This window comes from Capra hircus, chromosome 2 (assembly GCF_001704415.2).
Source record: "Capra hircus breed San Clemente chromosome 2, ASM170441v1, whole genome shotgun sequence".
Taxonomy (NCBI): Eukaryota; Metazoa; Chordata; class Mammalia; order Artiodactyla; family Bovidae; genus Capra; species Capra hircus.
Window position 1 is genome coordinate 70883831 of NC_030809.1, and position 24009 is coordinate 70907839.

Genomic DNA, 24009 nt, shown 5'->3' on the forward strand with positions numbered 1-24009 from the left:
TGATGTGGGCTGACTGCCTTGCTATAGCAAGCTCTGAATAAATGTCTTCTGCTTGTTCTCATTTGAGTGTTCTTTATTTCCACGCTTGGAATTCACAGAACTATTATAAGTGGTTTCAACTATTAACTGGGAGCTTCAAAGACTCATGACATAGCCATTTGTAATTTTACTAAGGCTTGGATTTGAAATGTAATCTTTGATACTGGTGTACAGGAGTGAACTGCTGACTGCCCTGTACACTCACACATGATCTTACCTTCATATTCATATTGTGACACATGTAATTACTGAGGAAATTATATTCTCTATGTTTCAGGTAACTTTTTTAAAGATTTTGGACTTAATAACATGAATTTTAAGGGTCTACTACTGAGAGATTTCAAAAGGACTTAAAGAGTGATCAACTTTGAAGAGTTAAAAGGAAATTAATAAACATGAAAAATCAATCTTTTAAGACTGTGAGACTACAAAAATAGTGGTATCAACAAAAATGAAGATATGAGGAAGAAAATAGGCTTCAAAATGTCGAGACAGCAAGATGTTCCAGTTCATTCAAAACACTGACCGCACTTCTGTGTTAGGCCCTAGTCTAGATGCTGAGGGTATAGTGGAGAATAATAAAGGCAAAAATTCTTGTTCTTGTGGAATTTGTATTTGAAAATGTAGACAGTTGGGATTTTGTAGGGAGGGAAATGTAAAGTTCTTGCTTCTAAGAATTAGTCACATGGAAATAAGAGTTAAAGTTATACCAGAAAGCAGCTTTCTAAGACTTCGAAGTTACCAAGGACTTGGCTTTGGACAAGATGTGGGGACACAAGAAAGAAATGCCTGAGTTCAGGATGCCACAGCACAGAAATCACACCAGTGTCTGTTGACTCAGAGTAGTCCAGTGGAATTTTCCTCAGAGTGTGCTGGGAAAACATGTTAATGGAAGATTAACCCAGGACTAGAGGCACTGTCCTTTAGCAGATGCTCTGGAAATAAGCAGTAATAATGGTAATTTATTGGAGAAGTTAATGGCAACCCACTCCAGTACTCTTGCCTGGCAAATGCCGTGGACAAGGAGCCTGGTAGGCTGCAGTCCATGGGGTCCCTAGGAGTCAGACACTGCTTCACTTTCATTTTCACTTTTCACTTCACTTTCGTGCATTGGAGAAGGAAATGGCAACCCACTCCAGTGTTCTTGCCTGGAGAATCCCAGGGACAGGGGAGCTTGGTGGGCTGCCGTCTGTGGGGTCGCACAGAGTTGGACACGACTGAAGCGACTTAGCAGCAACAAAGTATTTACATTTGCATTATTTATTTAAGAAATAGGTAACAGTATCAGCATATTTCTAATGAATTGAGGTAGAGAGAATAATAGTCCTCAAGATCACAGGATAAAGTGTGGTCAGATTAAGAAGTACAACCTAATTTTCCTAATTCTTAGATCCTGGAAGGTATTCATAATGCTACTATTTTTTTTCAGTCTACTATCAGCCTGCCACTCTACAGAAACAAGAATAAAGCATCTACTGGAATAATTTGATCAATGTCTGCAAACAAATTTCCCCTAAGTAATTTAAATGGTTATGATTTTTTATTCTGCATGATATCTTTCTGAATATTTATTAGAGGAGCTTAATGCTGATGCTGCTGCTAAGTCACTTCAGCCGTGTCCGACTCTGTGCGACCCCATAGACGGCAGCCCACCAGGCTCCCTCCGTCCCTGGGATTCTCCAGGCAAGAACACTGGAGTGGGTTGCCATTTCCTTCTCCAATGCATGAAAGTGAAAAGTGAAAGTCAAGTCCCTCAGTCGTGTCCGACTCTCAGCGACCCCATGGACTGTAGCCTACCAGGCTCCTCCATCCATGGGACTTTCCAGGCAAGAGTACTGGAGTGGGGTGCCATTGCCTTCTCCGTTAATGCTGATAGTTTATTAGAAATTGACTGGGTCAACACAAAAAATGTTCAATGGTATTGCTTTACTAGTTAACGGAACAAATTTAATATATTCAATTTCAATAAAACAGGAGCAATTTAGAAGATAAGAAATGTACTACATTGTGACAGAAGAAAACTTAAATTTCTTCACACCACCTCATAAAGATGTTACAAATGTGCTGGTAGTAGACAACTCCAGTGAAGAAACTTCTGGTCTCATTTTCGTTTTCTAAATACATATCAGGACGCTGGTCAAGGCTTTTTCTTATGGGATATTTAAAAGCTAATTTTAAAAATCTGTACAATTTAATAATTATTAACATTTGTGTTCTACCTGCATGAATTATCTAAACCCTTCACATTTGTATGCTCAAGTAATCCTAGGATATATACAAATCAATAGACGAGGCAGGTACTATTATTATGCCTACTTTTCAGTAATCTGAGGGCGAGGGAGATGAAATAGTTTGCCCTTACTGACAGAACTTCTAATTCCCGAACCTGCGATCTATTTTACATACACGAGTTTCCAGAAAGCAAAAGTTCTCCCAGGCCAGTCTGCTCTCCAGAACGCAAAAGTTCTCCCAAGCCATTCTACTCTTCCGTCCTCTTCTCGAGGAAGAACTATTGAGAGTTTCCTGACCGAATTTTGTAACAAATGAAGTTGTTAGCTGTTGTCTTGGTGCGAGGCATCTGGAGGCTCAAGCACTTCCCTGGTCCTTCGCTCCATTTCAACCACCCACGCCTTCTTCCCTCTTCGCATTCCACCTAGCCCAGCTTCCCTTCTTCCCATCTCCTCTCTTGCCGTCCCAGCGGCGTCTTCTCGCTCTGTGCCCAGCGCCTGTCTATAGACAAACTACCCTAGAGGTACACCCTCCCGCGGCCTGCAGTCGCGCAGTCGTGACGAAACCCGTGCGCCACAGTCCTTGGGCCGGGGAGAGGGGCGGGGCCGCAGGCCGGGCTGGCAGGCTGGCCGGCCGGGGGCGGGGCCGGGGCCAGGGTCCAGCTCCGGGCCTCCGCGGCCATCGCTGCCTGCGCGGTTCCTTACCTTCGCCCGCCCCCAGCCCTCCCGAACCGAGTGGAGCCGGTTGGCATCGGCAGCGTCGCCCCGAGGGCCATCGCGGCTTCTGGGGCTGGGCCTGCGCGCAGCGCAATGACAGGCGGTGAGAGAGCTCTCTGAGTCTGAGGCCGCGGCCGTGGCCCTGGGCGGCGGCGGGTCCAGGCCGGGTCCGCTCATGGTGCCGCCACGACACCATCCCGGGGCAGGAAGGCCAGGTAAGTAGGCACAGGAGGGCCGCGAAATCACTCGGAACCGAAGCCGCGGACCGAGGGCCCTGAACAGCCCCGCTCTTCAGCCTCTGGTAGCAGCCGAGGTGCTCTGACCGAAATGGCCACAGTGTCTGGGGACCTATTGAGGGGGAGGCTGACAGGGGCGCGCGAGCCCAGTCTAGACTCTGGTAGTTGAGGAAGCTGCCCGGCGCCGCCGCCTCAGGGCTTTAATCTTCTCCGGGGAGACGTCACTGCCTTAACTTTTTTTTTTTTTTTTTTCCTTCCTGTAAAAAAGTAAGATTCCCTTGAACAGCTGTTACCCCACCCACCTCGTGAATGACTATTTCAGATAGAAATAGTAGACACAGTGACAGGGGTGGGTGGGGGAAGCGTGGAGGATCCTTTCCCTTGACCATGTGAGGTGCTTGGAAACGTGCCCTCAATACTCAAAACAAATCACTTCCTCTCAAATCTGCCAAGATCACTCAAGATCTGGGACGGAGAAGACACTTAGAAACAGGCGCGTGTCTAGACACTGTCCCGGGGTTGGGTACCTCTGGAGAGTAGCAAGAGCAGCGAATCCAGTTCTGTCTTTATAAAACTATTATGAAGCTGTTCTTCACTAGTTAAGTATTCTTAAATATGCTGTTTGTTGAATTTTGCTTTTTTTCTTTGTACCGTGTTCTTTGAGTATAATTTGAAATGTATAGTAGATAACATAAGTGTAGAGAAAAATGTCAGTTATATTTCACATACTTTGATATTCTTTCATTTGCTTTCATTTTAAAGGTGAAGAGTGAAAAAGAGCTTATGAGTCTTATTTTGAGTGGTTGATGTTTTCACAAGCATTATTCTGTGGTGATTTTTAGGTGCGCTGAGTTCTTCACCTCCGTTTAGACTCAGATCTGCTAAGTTTTCAGGCATTGCTCTTCAAGATCTCAGAAAGGCCTTTAAAATAAGGTAAATTCAACACTTTAAAAAAACAAAAACTGTATGACTTTGAACATTAGCTTAACAAATGTCATACTTCTGTTGTACTTATATTCTCATTTTTATATGGTTATTTTTTAAAAATCCTTTCTAATGTGATCTGTGTTTTTCTAAAAACAGACTGCAAATGGTGTGTGTGTTTATCATGAACCGAATGAATTCCCAGAGCAGTGGTTTCACTCAGCGAAAGCGAATGGCTCTTGGGATTGTTATTCTCCTACTTGTTGATGTGATATGGGTTGCATCCTCAGAACTTACTTCGGTATGTAAGCCTTATCTAGGAATGTTGCTGTGTTATTGAAATATCATTATATCTCTAGCCATTACTGTCTCTCATGCCCACTTAAGCGGTATTTTGAATATTGTTAAATTTTCTTTTATAACGAACTAGTATCAATTCAAGTTGAAGCTGAAAGGATACTGTTTTTATTATTTCATGCAGTTTTCTTAAATCCCTAAAAGGAGGTTATTTAGAAAATGAGATACATGCCTATTTTTTCCCCTAAATTTATTTCTTTTTTCATAAATACTATTTTCTAGTGGAACAACCATCCAGGAGTCACCATTTAGTAGAAAGTGAAAATACTTTTGGACAAATGAGTGAAAGTGATCTGAGTTTTCATGTATCATCACTATTGTACACATACATTGGTGCATGGACATTTATGTGCTTGCTGATTTAAACGTTCTTGTGAAGTACATGTATAGAGTGATTGCCTGTAATTAAATTTTATTGTTTTTATTGATGACCTATTGGTAGTAATGTAGTATTTTGAGTTCACAAGATAGTTTTTCTTTCAACTTGTATAGGTACTTTATTCACTTTAGTTAATGATCTCTGCGAAAATTTATTTTCAGAAGTTACTGTTTCAAATTACATGTTGCTATCTTAAGGCAAAAGGAAGACTAGCATTTATAAAATGAACTTAAATGTCAAAGGAAGCAGTGTGATACTGCTGGTCATCCCATGTGGTAGCTAAGTAAATAGTTGACATTGACATTGTATCTGATGAATAAATTTTTAGCCTTTTTGGAATTAGACTCTGGAATACATTAGGCCATTGATTTTTCACTCTTCTACAAACTTTTTTTTTCCCTCAAGATTAGCATTCTGTAGTTTAACTACAAAGAAATCTGTTTAATGTTGATAAGGAAATAGCTTTATCTTTAAAATTTTATTTTAGTTTTAAATAGTTTAGTTTTTTTTATTGTGTTGGTTCCTTTCTTTGACATCACAACATGAGGCCGGTAATGGCTACAAGTCTTACTTTGAATGATGCCAATTTGAGCACTGTAAGTTCCTCATCAGTCTTTAGGTAGTTGTTGAATATCCATATGATTATTGTCCAGATAGAGTATTTCACTAGAGGTTATAAAATGTTGATTTTTCTGAGGATCATTCCTTCTGCATTTATTAGTTGGAATTCTTTAAGGAGAACTTTTCTGCAACTATTGTTTGGTTGTCCTGAAACATGGTTCATATAGGAAAGTTTGGATAAATCTTTATTCCTTTTCTTTATTCATTTTAAATTAATGTTACCTAGCAACTTCCAGAAATAACCATTGAGCATTTTTTGTATATCATTATACATTTATGGATTTTTGTATGTTTGATGTGTTTTAAACAATTGTGGTTATTAATTACTATATGTAAAGTTAGATAGCCAGTGGAAATTTGCTGTATTTGCTCTATGACACAGGGAGCTCAAATCCACTGCTCTGTGACAACTTAATGGATTGGATGGGGTGAGAGGTGGGAGGGAGGCTTAAGGGGGCAGGGACATACATATATACCTATGGCTGATTCATGTTGATATATGGCAGAAACTATTACAATATTGTAAAGCAATTATCCTCCAATTAAAAGTAAATAAATTTAAATTAAAAGAAATAAGATTGTGTTTATTATCCCTTTGATGCTTAAACTGCCCTATCTTTGGCCAGTGAGAGCACCTTTAAATTGTCTCTAGTGTCCTTTTTCAGTAGGACCCCATCCTGTTTGCCTTCTGACACAAAATGTCCTAGACTTGTGTCATACATTCCTGCCTTGGATTTGACCCTTTCTTCAAGGATCAGTGGTTTTTTTGTTTTCAAAATGGTACAGATTATCATCTGGATTCTTGTGGTGCTCGTTTCTTATGGGTTATTTTTTTCTAGGGCTTTCAATGCACATAACTAGGATTTTTTTTTTAATAAAAATTATGAGTTCTTTTTGATATTTTCAATTTAAATGATGAGTACAAGGATATCCTATGTAGCGCAGGGAACTGTATTCAATACCATGTAATAACTTATAATGGAAAAGAATCTGAAAAAGAATATGTATTTTATATATATATATATATACACACACACACACACAAACCTGAATAATCTTGCTGTACACCTAAAACTAACACAGCATTGTAAATCAACTATACTTTTAAAAAAATCAAACAAAAATGATAATTGCAGGGTTTTTTTTTAATAACTTCCTAATAACTGTAAACTTCATGCAGTTTTCTTATTAGCCCATACTTTTCTATTGGCTTTCTTTGTGCTATTTCCTCTGTTTGGGCTGTTATTTAGCCTTTCAGATATGGATCAAGAATAGCTTCTTTTGAAAAACTTCTATAACCTTCAAAATGATCTTTCTTTGGTATTCCCATAGTACCCTATACCCCACTGTCATGGTATTAGCATATTACACTGTGTATTCTTTGTATCTATATCTATCTGTATATATAAAATCTGTATCTTTATATCTCCTCTCAGGAAAGCCTGTCTTATTTTGCCTTAGTCCCTAATATAGATGCTGTTGCATAGTAGTAGGTTTTCAGTGCAAACTGAAAACTTTTTTTTGCAAGTTGTTTAGAAATATTATGCTTTGCATGTAAGAAAAAGACAATATTCAGAAATGAATTAAAAATATTTTTGTAATCTCTTTTGATCTTTCCAAACGAGTATTTAGAGTTAAAAATCATGTTATAATCTTATTTTATTGGAAATAAGTAATTAGGTTTGTCTCATAGTTTGTGTAACTGTTTTCTTCCACAGTATGTTTTTACTCAGTACAACAAACCATTCTTCAGCACCTTTGCAAAAACATCTATGTTTGTTCTGTACCTTTTGGGCTTTATAGTTTGGAAGCCTTGGAGACAACAGTGTACAAAAGGATTTCGAGGAAAGCATGCTACTTTTGTAAGTTTTAAATTTCAAGTGTTTGTTGGAGAGGGGGTTTTCAGTTTTTCAAAGTACTAGTTTCTTGAAAGATGTCAGATTATAAGTTGTTCATGAATGAAAATAGCATGATATAACAAAAACTTACTTTTGTCGATACTTTAAATTTTTTCTAATCAGCTTGGCATCAGAATATTTTGTGAAAGATCAAAGGTACATAATCAGTTTCTTTCCCTTACCTCATGATATCCTCTGAGTTGTTAAATATTATTTCAGTTCAGTTCAGTTCAGTTCAGAACATGTGGAGAAAATGATGGAAGAGAAGGGATAAGAAGAGTATCTAGAGTTTTGGTCATTTGCAGACCAGATGAATATCATCTAATTAGTTGATTATAGAAGAAAAATAATTCAAAGTTTGTATGTTAAAATGAAAATAACGTATTTCAGGGCATTTTTCAGATGTTTGGCTAATCAAATTATATTCTTTCATTAATGTGACATACATGCTTGTTTTTAAGTGTTGGAAAAAATGACAGTTTATATAGTGATACATCTTCCTTGTAGTGGAAACTCAATTTTTGTTAATGAAGAATATAAAACTATCTCTTACATTAATTCTTTTCTTTTTCTTTTTTTTTTAGATTCTCTATCCCTCTGTTTCTTTTTAAAATTTTGGTAACATATACATAACATCAAATTTACCATTTTAATCATTTTGTTCTTTTATCCTATTTTTATTGTTATCAAATATATAACATAAAATTTACTATTTTAACCATTTTAAAATGTGTAGTTCAGTGGAATTAAGTACACTTATTTTGCTGTGTAACCATTACCACTATCCATCTGCAGAACTTTTTTATCATCCCAAGCAGAAACTCTGCTTGAATGCCCACTCTTCCCTTCCCCCAGCTTCTGGTAACCTGTGTTTTATTTTCTATTTCCGTAAATCCTTTTCTTTTATGTGTACTACTTTTTGTGAATTAAAATAATATTATTTCTTGTCTTAGCTAATGAATGCCTGCTTGAGAAATGAACTTTTTAGATTTTTATCAGGCTTTTCAGTAATTTTTGAGGTAAAGACTAGAAATTATACTCCTGCGCACAAAAGCTTACCAAAATTATGAATGTGTGTAGTTTTTACTTTGTAAAAGTTAAGATGTATACATTATAGAAATGCACGTTCATTGTAGTATTACATGTAGGAATATGTTACATGTGTATTAATACATGTACATTGTTGAAAATTTTAAAGATATAGAGGAACAAAACAAAATAATAAATTCTACCATTCAAGGAATAATCACTGACAGTATTTTGGCATATATACTGTCACTCTTTTACATGTGTGTACTTTTGTTTCACTTTTTATAAAAATGAAATTGTACTGTTACCTCCTGTTTTATTACTTGCTTTTTGTGCTTGATAGTATATCATGAACAACTTTTTATGAAACTGAACATTGCTGAAACATGTTTCAGTGTTAAGTATTTTATAATTGCAGTAGTAATAAAGTTCATTGTTGGAGACAAATTATGTTAACAGGAAGAATAAGAATAATCTATTTGTACTCTTGCCATTCTAAGACCACGATAAATATTTGATTCTATCCGTAGATACCTATTTATATATATATATATATATAAAGATTTGTAGCAGAAATAGGTTTGGTGTATATATATTGCTTTCTAACCTGACTTGATTTTTCATTTACTATATCATGAATACTTTTCCAGACAAATAAACATTTGTTATCATTGTTTCCTATTTTATTTAACTAACAATTTTTAGAGTGTTTTCACTTTCTCTTTTGTTATAAATAAATAGGAATGCCTTTGTATTCATATGTAGTTATTTACTTAGGCTGAATTCCTAAAAGCATAATTGCTGGGTAAAACACCTAGTGATTTTATAGCTTTTGATTCCTTTCACTAAATTAGTATCTATAGTAGTTTCATCTGATTCATGTCTGTTAGCAGTATATAAGATTGAACTGTTAGCAAAACCCTAATGATTTGCCAGTAGGATAGGTAGGCAGTGATATCTTGTTTAATTTGCATGTTTTTGGTTACTTTTTTCATGATTTGTTGCATAGTAGAATTCTTCTGTGAGTTGTCCATATCTTGTCCATTTTTCTATATTGACTCTTCCTTACTGATTTGAGCTGTGACTCAACATCAGTTCTACTTTGTAACATGAGTTTAATCAAAATTTATGTCTCATAATTTGTAGTTTGCAGATGCTGAAGGGTACTTTGCTGCTTGCACAACAGATACAACTATGAATAGTTCTTTGGTAAGTGTGTCTTTTCTCGTCAGGGAGAGACTGGGTGGAGTTGACCATGGCGGGAAGGACTGAAATAACTTTGATAGCACCACAGCTATGTTAAGATAGTTATATCTCCATGTTAGGTGCTCTCCACAAGAGTTGTAATTTGGTACTTTCTTTTTTTTGGTACGTTCTTTCCTTAAAGATACCTGGGGCCTAGAAGCAAGCAATTCAGCCACCTCTAAGGGGAGAAGGGAAGAGGAAATTAGTTAAGGAGTGAAAAGAGAAAAGGAAGTCCTTTGTTTCTTACTGGCTTTGTCACATCATGTTTGTTATATTGTATCACTTAGAAGCAAATGCATTTACTTGAAACAGACTCTGTAAGCAGATTGTGTATTCATTTCACAAATTTTTAAGAGCAATTAATATATTAAACAGTTCTTCTAGACTCTTGAAATATAGCTTATGCTCCAGTGTGTGTTTGAGGAAGGAAGAGAGACAGATAATAAACAAGCTTACAAAGGAATTAACATAGTCACTCTATTTAAGCTTTTATAATTTTGTTGGAGACAGTATGTAAAAATACTCTTTTTAGATCATTACTAAGTTATCTATTTAAAATGTATCATTCCAAGTGTGGTATTCTATTTGAGAAAGATTTTAAAGTTACTCTAAAATTTAGTACCAATTTATGAAGTACTAGCTTGGTGACCTTATTGACAGTACTATCTTTTAGTTCATCTGGCTCTTAGAACTACGGTTGCTTGCAAGATAGGTTATTTGGTGCAGTGTAGGGTTTGTTAACAGAGAAGGCAATGGCACCCCATTCTAGTACTCTTGCCTGGAAAATCCCATGGACGGAGGAGCCTGGAAGGCTGCAGTCCATGGGGTCGCTGAGGGTCAGACACGACTGAGCTACTTCACTTTCACTTTTCACCGTCATGTATTGGAAAAGGAAATGGCAGCCCACTCCAGTGTTCTTGCCTGGAGAATCCCAGGGACAGGGGAGCCTGGTGGGCTGCCGTCTATGGGGTCTCACAGAGTCGGACATGACTGAAGTGACTTAGCAGTAGCAGGGTTTGTTAAACTTAGAGAAAGTGTCATTCCTTTTCTCTCTCAGATCTTTAGTGTCAACAAGACTAATAATTGGGAATTCCTTGATGGTCGAGTGGTTAGGATCCTGTGCTTTTACTACTGAACGTGTGTGTTTGATCCATGATCAGGGAACTAAGATATTACAAAGCTGCACAGTGCAGCAAAAAACAAAACAAAACAAAAACAAAACACACAATAACAACAGCAAAAAGAAAACTAGGGAAAGAAAACACAAGACTAATATCAGTTGTCTCTGTCAGTGTAGAAGACAAGAGTTGAAATGGCAACCTACTCTTCTACTGCTACTGTGCTGTGCTCAGTCATGTCTGACTCTTGGGACCCCATGAACTATACAACCCCATGAACTGTGGAGCCCTCCAGGCTCCTCTGTCCGTGGGATTTTCCAGGCAAGAATACTGGAGTGGATTGGTCTTCCTGACCCAGGGATCAAACCCTATCTCTTGCGTCTCTTGCATTGCAATATTGCAGATGTTTCTTCACCACTGTGCCACCTGGGAAAGCCTACTATTTTGCTAAGTTTTGCCATTATCTGTAAGATGGACATGTCAGATTGTTTTAGGTCAAATGCTATAATGCAATAAAGAGACTCTATTTCCAAATCCTGTTATCTCTTCATTTACTGAATATTTTTAATTGACAGAGTCTGTATCAGGAGTTAAATAAAAATAAAAAATATTTTATGTTGATTTAAGAAACAGTGTCTTTGGAGAATTGTACCTTGAATACAGAGCATCTGAGAAACATTTGCAAGAACAGTTGAGGCATTTAGAACCACTTAAAAATGTAGAAAGAAAGCTGAGTGCTGAAGAATTGATGCTTTTAAACTGTGGTGTTGGAGAGGACTCTTGAGAGTCCCTTGTACTGCAAGGAGATCCAACAACTCCATCCTAAAGGAGATCAGTCCTGGGTGTTCATTGGAAGGATTGATATTGAAGCTGAGACTCCAGTCCTTTGGCCACCTCATGCGAAGAGCTGACTCATTTGAAAAGACCCTGATGCTGGGAAAGATTGAGTCCAGGAGGAGAAGGGGACGACAGAGGATGAGATGGTTGGATGGCATCACCAACTCAATGGACATGAGTTTGGGTGAACTCTGGGAGTTGGTGATGGACAGGGAGGCCTGATGTGCTGTGATTCATGGGGTCGCAAAGAGTCGGACACGACTGAGCTACTGAACTGAACTGAACTGAAAAATGTAGATCTTTAGAGCATGGTTAGACAAACCTGATTTTAATTCTGTTGTCTGCCACTCAATTATTTTATATCTCAACTTTAGAAAAGTTCCTTTAAAATCCCATTTTATAAAGTTGTGAGGACTAATGAGAAATGTAAGCTTACCTGCTCTGCACATGAGAAGTAAGAACTGATAAGAGGAAGCTATTTTTCTATCTATTAATCTAGTTAAGATTTTTAGGAATTTTTGGTTTTAGGTGACTCAAGTAGTAAGGGGAAGCAATTTGGAAAATTTGTATATATATTATACATGTGATTATCTGTTCATTTTCTGCCTTCCCCATTAGACTGATCATTGAGAACAGAGATTTTGTTTCTATTCACTGTTTTATCCCAAGGACCTAGAACAGTACCTGACACAGTAGGAGCTCAATATATATATCTTAAAAGAATGAATGAAAAGGAATGGGAGATAATCTATTAGCTGAGAGAGGTCTGTTTTTATGATATTTAAATGTTAAATATCATAATGTGCCAGTGCTGTCCGATTACATTTCTAAACTTTAAACTTATTCTTTCTGTCTTTGTACCTGAGTGGATCATTTGAGTTTCCTTTTTAAGTCTTGAAAATGCATTTTTGGAAAGTTATGCTGTATAAGCATGGTGGTGAAAGGCTCTGTTTTGGGTGGTATCTGTGTCTATAAACCGTTCACTTAAATTTAGCCAGTGTATCAGATATTATACTTGCTGTTTATATTTGTTTCTGTTTTTGCTGCATTCCAGAGTGAGCCTCTATATGTTCCTGTGAAATTTCATGATCTTCCGAGTGAAAAACCTGAGAACACAAGCATTGATACTGAAAAAAGTAAGCAAAACTTCAAATTTTATAACTTAGAAATGGATGAAAATTTTAGCTTTTCATTCAAGCCATTCCAAAACTTGGTGGTTCTGTGGGTTGCCTGAGATCACCTGACAGGTCTTCTGTTCCATGTGGTATTGGTTCAACCTATAGTTGTCTGGTAGTTTGACTGGAAGTTTTCATTAATTCAGTGGAAATAGCTTCCAAATACCAGAAATCTCTATGGTGTTATCATAAACATAGATTTATTTTTTAATGAACAATATTTTCTCTAACCAGGCCATCAAAGATGTTGATAGTGAATTACAGGAGTTTTCCTAGTTGTGAATGTGATAAAGAAAGGCAGCTTCTGTGTAAGGTGCAGAACTTATCCATGATATTCTCTTCCAAGTAGTGGAACTATAGAAGAATGTTCTGCATGCTTGACTAGGAAAATAATTCTGATAAATTGAATATCTATGAGGAAAAATCCAAATAAGCTTTTACTATAAATGCCGGGCTGGATGAGTTTACAAGCTGAAATCAACATTGCCAGGAGAAATAACAACCTCAGATATGCAGATGATACCACTCCAATGGCAGAAAATGAAGAGGAACTACAGAACCTCTTGGTGAGGGTGAAAGAGGAGAGTGGAAAAGCTGGTTTAAAACTCAGTATTAAAAAAGTTAAGATCATGGCATCTTGTCCCATCACTTCATGGCAAATACAAGGGGAAAAGATGGAAGCAGTGACAGGTTTCCTTTTTTTGAGCTCTAAAATCATTACTTTACTGACAAAGGTCCTAGTCAAAGCTATGTTTTTTCCAGTAGTCATGTATGGATGTGAGAGTTGGACCAAAAAGAAGGCTGAGTGTGAAAGAACTGAAGCTTTTGAACTGTGGTGTTGGAGAAGACTCTTGAGAATCCTTTGGACTGCAAGGAGATCAAACCAGTTAATCCTAAAGGGAATCAGTCCTGAGTATTCATTGGAAGGACTGGTGCTGAAGCTGAAACTCCAATACTTTGGTCACCTGATGCGAAGAACCAACTCATTGGAAAAGACCTTGGTGCTGGGCAAGGTTGAAGGCAGAAGGAGAAGAGGGCCACAGAGGACAAGATGGTTGGATGGCATCCCCGATTAACTGGACATGAACTTGAGCAAACTCTGGGAGATAATGAGGGACAGGGTGGTCTGGCATGCTGCAGTCCATGGGGTTGCAAAGAGTTGGACATGACTTTGCAACTGAACAACATAGATGCCAAAATAATATTCATACAATATCCTGAATCAGTCAGTTGTGTGTGTATACAGTTGAAGAAACTTTATTTGAATATTGGTCTCATTTTAAAATCTTCAAAATGTTTTATAAATCGAAACATTTTTCCTGCAAACTCTTTTGAATAAGCAGAGCTGTCCCATATAATAATGTAACTTTTTTTTTACTGTTCAAATGTGATCATAGATTTATTAAATTATATGCATTTATCATTATATTAAAACTTGTAACTTTTGTTGGGTGTGAGGGGAAATGTTTAATGATTTTGTACTATATTTTTCCTTTTAAGTTCCCAAAAAGTCTCGTGTAAGATTTAGTAATATTATGGAGATTCGACAACTTCCATCAAGCCATGCATTGGAAGCTAAGTTGTCGCGCATGTCATATCCTACTGTGAAAGAACAAGAATCCTTACTTAAAACTGTGGGGAAACTTACGGCAACTCAAGTAGCAAAAATTAGCTTTTTTTTTTGCTTTGTGGTAAGTCTTCTCTATATTATATGTTTGGAATTTGAATTTTAAGACAGTATACATACCAACAATATACTATGGAAGTGTAAGACAATTTAGGTTGCTTACTCATGACTCTAAACTCTGTTATCTGTCATCGGAGGGAAATTAGAGTATTAAAGTTAATAATTACTAGTCATATGTGAAAGAATGTAATAAATACTGTATACTACAACTACTCATATATATTTATAATTTGAATAATAAATAGTTATTTTATACTATGATATATATTAATACAAATGCTAGTAAATATCTAGATAAGAGTTTGCATTGACAGCATTGATTTCTTCAAATAATTGCTTTTTTAGTTTTATCTTAAATTCATATGTGTGCTGTCGCTTCAGTTGTGTCTGATTCTTTGCGAACTTATGGACTATAGCCCACCAGGCTCCTCTGTCCATGGGATTCTCCAGGCAAGAATACTGGAGTGGGTTGCCATTTCCTCCTCCAGAGGATCTTCCCAACCCAGGATTGAGCCCCAGTCTTTTATGTCTACCGCATTGACAGGCAGGTTCTTTACCACTAGTGCCACCTGGGAAGCCATATAAATGTGGTCAAAATTTTACAAGTATTCATAGTAAACATTTTTTCAGAATATTTTATTGTATTATAGCTTCTCGATTATTTTGATAAAGAAACCGAAAAATATGCTTAATGTTTCACATAAAAAATTCATTTAGCAAATAAAATATTATTTTAGGCTAATCTTGGATTAGACAACTTGTCTGAGTTAGTAAAAACTCTGATTTACAATTTAAAAATGAATTTTAGTATTCAGCCTATTCCAAGGTTGTTTTGTATGAACCTTTAGGATTTAAATATATACTGAGCATTTAAAAAAACTAGGTAATGATGCAGTGCTAATGTCAATATTATTAGCCTGATTATTAGATTTTTTTTTTTTTACATTACAGTTTTGCTTCATATATACTGCATAGCCAATTTTTCACCATCCTCTGCCTGAACAACCTCTGTTTTAGTGATACCTTGATTAATATATTCAGGAATGAAAATCAAAGAATCTTTGGGAGTTGTAATATGGTAACTACATATGTAATAAGGTTAACTTAAAGGCTCATGTATTTAGATTATACTATTATGATTTCCATTTCTTTGTTTTAAATGTGTAAGCCAAGACTAAAATTAATTAATTTTATCTCTTAACTTTTAAAGGAGACATGAGGTGAAACACAAAGAATCTATATAGTGAAAGTTTAAAAGGAGGAGAGAGATAAGAACCAGATTAAACAGATAATGTCTGTATAGGGGGCAAACTGGTGGTGGAATGGGTTGATTATGTCAGGAACTTCCACTAAAAGAAAGCACACAATTTATCTCTAGGCAGTTTGACAGGAAGGAAAGAAGGAAACCTTTCTGATTTACATAGTTTGTTGTCTATTAAAAAGAAGTACTTCTCTTTATTGATAAAGTTAACTTTTTCCCAACTCAAAACTGAGAGAATAAATTTCATAGGCAGCAAGACATTGTTCTGTATAGCAGATTTACAGGTAGATATGCGCAGATAATAACCTTTTAGAAAGATTGAAGTAAAATATACATATCACAAAGCTTACTATTTTAATTATTTTTAAGTATACATCTCAGTGGCATTAAATACATTCACACTGTTCTGCAAACATCTCCAGTGCCTGTCAGGAGAACTTTTTCATCTTGCAAAACTGAAACTCTATACCCATTAAATTATAATTTCCCTTTCCCACCTCCCTTAGCTGCTGACAGCTACCATTTTATTTTTTGTCTCTATAAGCTTAACTGCTCTGAGTACCTCATTTAAATAGAATTATACAACAGTTTTCCTCTTGTGACTGGCTTATTTCACTTCATAGTTTAATAAATTATTCTTATTCTTCAAGGTTTATATTTGTAGTATGTGTCAGAATATTTTTCTTATTAAGGCTGTATAACAGTCCGTTCTGTGTATATACCACATTTTATTTGTTCATCCATTGATATACACTTGGATTGCTTCCGCTTTTAATAGTCTTTTTTGAAAAATCAACCTTAAGTAAATTAATATAAGAGCAGGGAGCTATGTTAATCTTTAGTAAAGGCATTTCTGTAGAAAGTCAAGAGTAGTACAGTCCAGGAATTCAGCTTTTTAGAAACCTGACTCAATAGAGTGATAAGCTTAGTTGAGGTCTAGAGCAGTGCTATTCAGTAGAAATATAATGTGAGCCTCAAATATAGGTCATATATGTATTTTTAAATGTTCTAGTAGCCACATTAAAAAAGAGAAAGTTATTTTTTTTCTTGTATCCTTATTTGAGAATTATTTGAAAATTTAGATGTTTTAGAATTTTGCCAACCATAAATGAGTTTTTGTATTCCATCAACTGCAGGGCTCATAATGAGGATTTGTACTTAGTATGATGTCTTTCATCTTTGGCCTTTGTAAGGCATTACGGGCCTTAATTAATTCTTTGTTTTTCTTTTATTGGAGTATAATTACTTTACAACTTTGTGTTAGTTTCTGCTGTGCAAAGTGAATCAACTGTATGTATACATATATCCCTTCTCTCTTGAGCCTCCCTCCCACCCACTCCATCCCACTCCTTTAGGTCATCACAGAGCACTGAGCTGAGATCCCTGTGCTATATAGCAACTTTCCACTAGCTATGTTTTGCACATGGAAGTGTATGTATGTCAATCCTCACCTCCCAGTTCGTCCCACTCTCCCCTCCCCAGCTGTGTCCACAGTTCCTCTCTCTAAGTCTGCATCTCAGTTTCTACCCTGCAGATAGCTTCATTGGTACCATTTTTCTAGATTCCATATATATATTTGCTAATATATGATACTTGTTTTTCTCTTGGTGAGTTACTTCACTCTGTGTGACAGACTCTAGGTCCATCCATACCACATAAGTAAAGTTAATTTTAATACTATATTTTTATTTAATCCACTGTATGTATATAAAACACTTGAACATACTATTGATATAAAGATGGATGAGATGGTTTGCATTCTTTTTTTTGTACTAAAATCTTCTAAACATTTCAATTTTAAAATATTTTTTCTATTTCATTTCAATTTCTGTTTTTATTTCAATTTCTAAACATTTCAATTCAAGCTAGCCATATTTCATTTCCTTAATAGTGACATGTGGCTAGTGGCTACTGTATTGGACATTGCAGTTCAAAAGGAGTTAATAATTGCCAGCCCTCCTTTAATTATTTTGTCTCATTAGGGCTTATGGTGTTATAGTTTTTTTTCTGTAAAAGACAATTTAGGTCTCACAAGCTTTTACGCTAATTTTAAAATTAATTACCACTCATGAAATAATGAAGTATTATATAAATTATTTGTGATAGCTCAATTATTAGTAAGTGGTTGTCCTCAACTCTGAAATAATGAAGAGAAACATTGTAAAAATAATTTTTACTGGAGGGTAATTGAGATGGTCTTCCTTTGTGATGAGGCTGTCTTGAGTTTGAGAGCCAGAGAATGGAGTTTGGGGAGAACTAGAGAGTGGGAAGATTTTTCTGGAAAGAGTTCATAGCTAATGATGAGTAGTTAGAATCTTTGCATTCCTACCATCTAATTGTTCTTATTTTATTTCTTTATCTTGCATTAGCAGAGAGCAGTGAGATTGTTTGGAAAGTGAGCACAGTATTTAAGTATTAAAATGGTAAGGAAAGTAGATCAAGAAAGCTAATTATCATCTGATAAGCATTACCTATTCTTGCAGAAAATCTCCAAAAGATAATTAAAGGGCAGAATCTTCTGCTTCTTGTTTAGTGGATCAACTGCAAGCAACTGTGGCTCCTATTGCCATATATATTTGATATTACCCATCTTACCAGTTGCTAACCTCATTTTTTATTTAGATAGTCAAGTGAAATTAGGATGTTAGAAGACTACAGATGGAATCAGAGTCTCTGCTGTGCTTCTAGTCTGGCTTTAGCTTAGAGTACAGTGTAGACTGAATGGAGACTTCTAGGCTCTCAACCATCTGCTGCCTTCTAGCAGTGTGCTAAGATCATGTGTCTATACTGCTTCTTTGAAATATAAATGCTGGTAATAATACCACTCACTTAACTAAAAGTTCTGAAAGAGATCAGGAGATGTCCCTCCCTTAACAGAGACAAATCATTCTCCAGCAGAACATGATTATCCAGTCCATCTGTTTAAGCAACAGAAAACAGGTGGACAAGCAGTTAATTTACTTAGACCACCAATCTGCTTCTTAATGTATGCTACATTAGGGACACTCATGCACGTGTCCCAGGAGGCATATGCTAGAATGGTCTTTGCAGCATTTTTGGAATAGTCAAAAAATGTCCACCAACAGAAAATGGATAAGTTGTAAATTGCATTAGAATATCTGATGGCAGTGAAAATAACTTTGTATGCACATACACACAAACATCAGGCTTCATCAAAAGAGGCCTTATTTCTTACTCTCTAAATCAAAGTGGGCCCAGGGTTGGGAATATAAGGATACCCTAGCCTAGATGAGCAAAAGGGAAGAAAGAAGGGGGAAAAAAATTCCCATAACTTGAAAACCTCCAACTATGAGAACTTTTGGTATTATGTCTCAAAACTGAGAATCAGAGAAACAATCACAGTTAGCCAGTAAATTCACAGTATTCTTGGACATTCTAAAATTTCCAAAGTGAATACAGCCTTTTGTCTGTATCAGTCTGTCCAGTTCTACCTCCTTAAGCATCACCTGTTCAATTGATTTCCTCTTAAATTTGATTTAGATAAATTTAATACTATCAATGCTTAGAAAAATCAGATTTCAATGTTGATTTGATATTAAATTTATCCTAATTTTAAAAGAAGCCTGAAGAGTGCTAATTTTTAACCAATTTGTTCATTTCTTAAGGAAAATTGGACAGCAAAGATTTTTGGTCTGATATAAATGTGTGTCTTCTTTTTAGGCCTGTGATTTTTCAATGCAAAACAAAATTTAAAACTTCTTATAATAGTATTTAGCGGGAGAAAAGAAGGAGGGGACTACAAATTATAACGACAAATACAAATAAGTCATTTATTAGGTTTCATTATTTTCTGTTTCTTCAGTGGTTTTTGGCAAATTTATCATATCAAGAAGCACTTTCAGACACACAAGTTGCTATAGTTAATATTTTGTCCTCAACTTCGGGTAAGAAATTTGTCTTATCTGTATTATAACTCGAGGCCTATTTCTTATATATATGTGTACATATAAATATTTTTATCTTGTTATAAATTATTTCATTCTTTTTAACATATATTAATGTATTATAACTACTACTTAATCTTTAAGTTTATACCATAGCCTTGTACTGTTTATATTCCTTCTAATACTTTACAGTATTTTCTATGCAACAAAAATACATTGTATATAAAGTTTTATAGGCTGACCCTTTGTTTGTAGTTGTCTTTCTTTTCACATATTCTTTCTAAGGATATTTTTTTCAACCCTTTGGCTAAATGTGGTTGCTTATTTCAGATCTATAATTTGCCCTATGAAAGGTGTTTTATTTTTAAAATTAAATCAACTTCCAGGTCTAGAAGATAAAAAAAGTATTTTTGAGCTGTAAAAATAACTTCAGCACACATGCTTGATTATGATGAGGTCAGAATATTACTGTGAATGCTGAGTTTAACTCTCTTAGCAGTTTTAAAATAAATAGGACTGTACTTGATCTGTATTGGTGAGATAAACATAGTTTAATATGGAGACTGTTTCCATGTATGGTCTTTGAACATTTCAGCCTAGGTCATAATCGTATTCTTAGTCATTTAAAAATGACAAGATTTAAAAGTTAGGTAATAAGTAATTTACTTATTTAAACAATCAAGTTGGCAATAAATAATTTTGGCAGTATTTATTTAAGCAAATGTATCTTTTTAAAAATCTTTTTCTTTCCACAGGACTTTTTACCTTAATCCTTGCTGCAATGTTTCCAAGTAACAGTGGAGATAGATTCACTCTTTCTAAACTTTTAGCTGTAATCTTAAGGTAAGAATATAGTATAATAGCTAGTTTGTTCTTAAAAATGCAGTGTTTAAAGCATTTCTGGTAGTGATAGAGGAGGGTTTATATTATAATATAATATCTAGGCAGAGAAAATGAAGATAAAAGAAGGTTTTAAATGAACATCAGCTCTGCATCACATCCTTGGCTAGTTTTAGTTTTCAAAACTTCCTAGGGAGCATAACTGAAGGGAGGATCTTTGGTTCCCATTCATGAGACTGAACTTAACTAAGTATTGTACTGACATTCATGCTTAACTGCATGTTATTACCCTCATAACCTCCCAAGTTTCTGTTTCCTGTTCTTGAAGCAAACTTCTCTTTTTTTTTAGTTTTTAGTTTTTACTTCTCCCATTTATAGAAATCTAACATGCAGTCTTCTCTGATTGTTTCAGCCTTAATCTTTTAGTTATTTTCTGTATAAGCCATCTGGCAATTTTGTATTACTGTTTGCAATACAATACATAAGTACCGTTAGTAACTAATTTAAATCTTTTATTTTTATTTAGCTTTGTATTTATTTGTCTTGTCTTCCCTAGGAGATTTTAAACCATTGAAGGCTAAATCCTTGTTTTCTGCTTCTTTGTGTTATCAAAGGCCTAGCATAGGGCTTTGCTTACAGTCAGTACTCAAATAGATATATTGATTTGATGAAACTCTTGTTTTTGTAAGAGAAAATCAGAAATCAGAGAAAGTACCAGAATAATTTACCAGAAAGATTAGTGTTTTTGAGCTATCAGAGCTGGCTTTGAATCAGAGCTCTGTTTGCCCCTGGCCACTGCCTCTTAACTCTCTGAGAGGATTTCCTTGATGACAAAATGATGATAGTATCATCTAATTTACAGTTTTGTTTTGAAGTTAGGAAGGATGTATATAAAAAGTGATTATAATAGAGACTGGTTCTTGGCAGTCACATAAGTGGGATTTCTCTCTTTTAGATACAAGGGTAAATTGACAGTGGTAGTTTTCATGGGCAGTCTGGTTGAGCCAACTGATTTACCATTTAGACTTCATGGATGCTAGAAATTTATTCTTTTACATGACTGGCCCATGATTTAGCCAGACAAATTTTTACACTAGGAAAATACAGTATATTTATATTAGGGAAGTAATGAGGTTTATCCAGCTTTGTTCACAATTCATGCCTATTTCTAACTTTTCTTTGCGTTGTTTTAATAAAAGTAGAAAGATGCACAGAAATAGACAATATAAGGCTCCGTGAGGACGGGAATCACATCTCTCTTGTTCCTTGCTTAACCCAAACTATTGCTCAATAAGCAACAGTTGAATGAAGAAATAACCTCTGATTTTTCTGCCTCCTTTGTTTGGTCTTATTTTATCCATTAAAATGATGGAATTGTTTATTTAAATATTTAAGAATAATTTTACTGTTAATTTTGATTTTACCTGGTGGCTTAGTGATAAAGAACCCGCCTGCCAATGTAGGAGATGCAGGTTTGATCCCTGGGTCAGGAAGATCCCCTAGAGTAAAAAATGGCAACCCACTCCAGTATTCTTGCCTGGGAAATACCATGGACAGAGGAGCCTGGTAGGCTGCAATCCATGGGGCTGTACAGTCAGACAACTTAGTGACTAAACAACCATAACAATAGCAAGAGTTATTACTATTACTAGGTTTATATGGGTTTAATACATGTACATTTCAAAAAAAGATTGAAGGAGGGATGACAAATTGACTTTTTCCTAATTGAAAGGCAGAAGATAAGCATAGCAAGTTAAGAACACTAGACTCCGGAAGTAGACTGCCTGCGTTTCAATTCCAGCTATGTGATTTTGGTCAAGTTCCTTCATTTTTTTGTACGTTAGTTTTCTCAAGTGTAAAATGGGAATGGTAATGATAATAATACCTTTCTTATAAGGTAATGTCAGTCATTTTGTGTGGATTAAATGAATTAATACAAGAACAGCACTTATAGTATACGGATATTATTCAGTATCAATTAAATCATCAATTCTTTGATGGTTTGACCTAAAGTTAAGATTAGTCTTTATTACTTGTAAATAACTTTGATCTTTATGATTAGTCTTTTAAAGGAATTTATTATGTTACTCATCAGTAATGATGGTTATTTCTCATAGTATTGGAGGTGTTGTGCTGGTAAATCTGTCAGGATCTGAAAAATCTCCTGGAAGAAACACAATAGGTAAGTATCTGACTCTGAATTCTTCCTGTTAGAGTATACAAGAAAGACCTGTGCATATCATTGTGCGTGTGCACATACACACACATGCATGCATATGCACACGTGTGCACACACATACACACGCACAGAGGGTAGGCACTAATAAGGCTTTTATTTTAAAAGTTTTTCCTTTGGAAATAATGTAAGAAAATTAAAAAATAGAACACAGAACTCTCATATAACCTTCACCCAGATTCTCTTAACTGTTTATAACATACAGTTATAGTACACAGAGAAGGCAATGGCACCCCACTCCAGTACTCTTGCCTGGAAAGTCCCATGATGGAGGAGCCTGGTGGGCTGCAGTCCGTGGGGACGCCAAGAGTCGGACACGATTGAGTGACTTCACTTTCACTTTTTACTTTCACGCATTGGAGAAGGAAATGGCAACCCACTCCAGTGTTCATGCCCGGAGAATCCCAGGGACGGGGGGAGCCTGGTGGGCTGCTGTCTGTAGGGTCGCACAGAGTCGGACACGACTGAAGTGACTTAGCAGCAGCAGCTATAGTACAGGTTTAAAAATCAGGAATTAACAGCAATTACAGTCATTTTTATTTAGTCTGTAGGTTCTTTTCAAATTTCACCATTTTTTCCCACTAATGTTCTTCTTCTGGTCCAAGATCATTTGTTGCGTTTAGATATCATGTCTCCTTGGTTTCCTTTAATCTGTGACTATCCCACTGCCATTTTTTGTCTTTCATAACTTTAATATTTTTGGAGAATACTGTCCACTTTTTTTGTAGAATGTCCTTCAATTTATTTTTCTGGTATTTCTTTATGGTTAAATGTATATTGTTCATTTTGGGCAAGAATACCAGGGAAGTGATACTGTGTCCTGACAAATCCATCATATCAAGAAGGCTCATGATATTTATTTGTTCTGTTACTAATGACATTAATTTTAAAGTGATGTCTGTCAGTTGCTCCGATGTAGCTCCTAGTTTTTCCCTTTGTAAGTAATAAGCATCTTGTTAGAGACATGGAGACAATACATATATCCTGCCCATCATGCTTGCAGCCACTAATTTTGTCATTCTCTTCTGATTCTTACCTGAAACACTACTATGGTAAGCACTTAGTTTTTGATCCATTGTTTAGATTTAACAGAAGAATCCAGCTTCCTTGGTTTCCTGTATACTTTCTTCAGATATTTAAAGTCCATTGAATAGAATAATGCTTTCTAAACTATTCCTGGATAGTGCCCAGGGAGCTGTGTCTCTTGAACTGTCTTAGCTCTTTCTCATCTAGAGCAGCTCTGTATGTTTAAAACAATACATGTATTTTGTGTATGA

At 35.7% G+C, this 24009-nt stretch overlaps 1 protein-coding gene across 1 annotated transcript in view; it reads left to right on the forward strand.

Moving 5' to 3' along the window:
- SLC35F5 (solute carrier family 35 member F5) overlaps positions 2745 to 24009 on the forward strand; it is a 37928-nt gene continuing 16663 nt past the window's right edge. The window contains exons 1-10 of the mRNA XM_018062032.1: positions 2745 to 3199; positions 4063 to 4153; positions 4304 to 4445; positions 7220 to 7363; positions 9575 to 9637; positions 12683 to 12764; positions 14304 to 14494; positions 19575 to 19656; positions 20412 to 20499; positions 22614 to 22678. Of these exons, the coding sequence (XP_017917521.1) occupies positions 3160 to 3199; positions 4063 to 4153; positions 4304 to 4445; positions 7220 to 7363; positions 9575 to 9637; positions 12683 to 12764; positions 14304 to 14494; positions 19575 to 19656; positions 20412 to 20499; positions 22614 to 22678 (988 nt within the window). The 5' untranslated portion in view covers positions 2745 to 3159. The remainder of the gene's footprint in view (positions 3200 to 4062; positions 4154 to 4303; positions 4446 to 7219; positions 7364 to 9574; positions 9638 to 12682; positions 12765 to 14303; positions 14495 to 19574; positions 19657 to 20411; positions 20500 to 22613; positions 22679 to 24009) is intronic.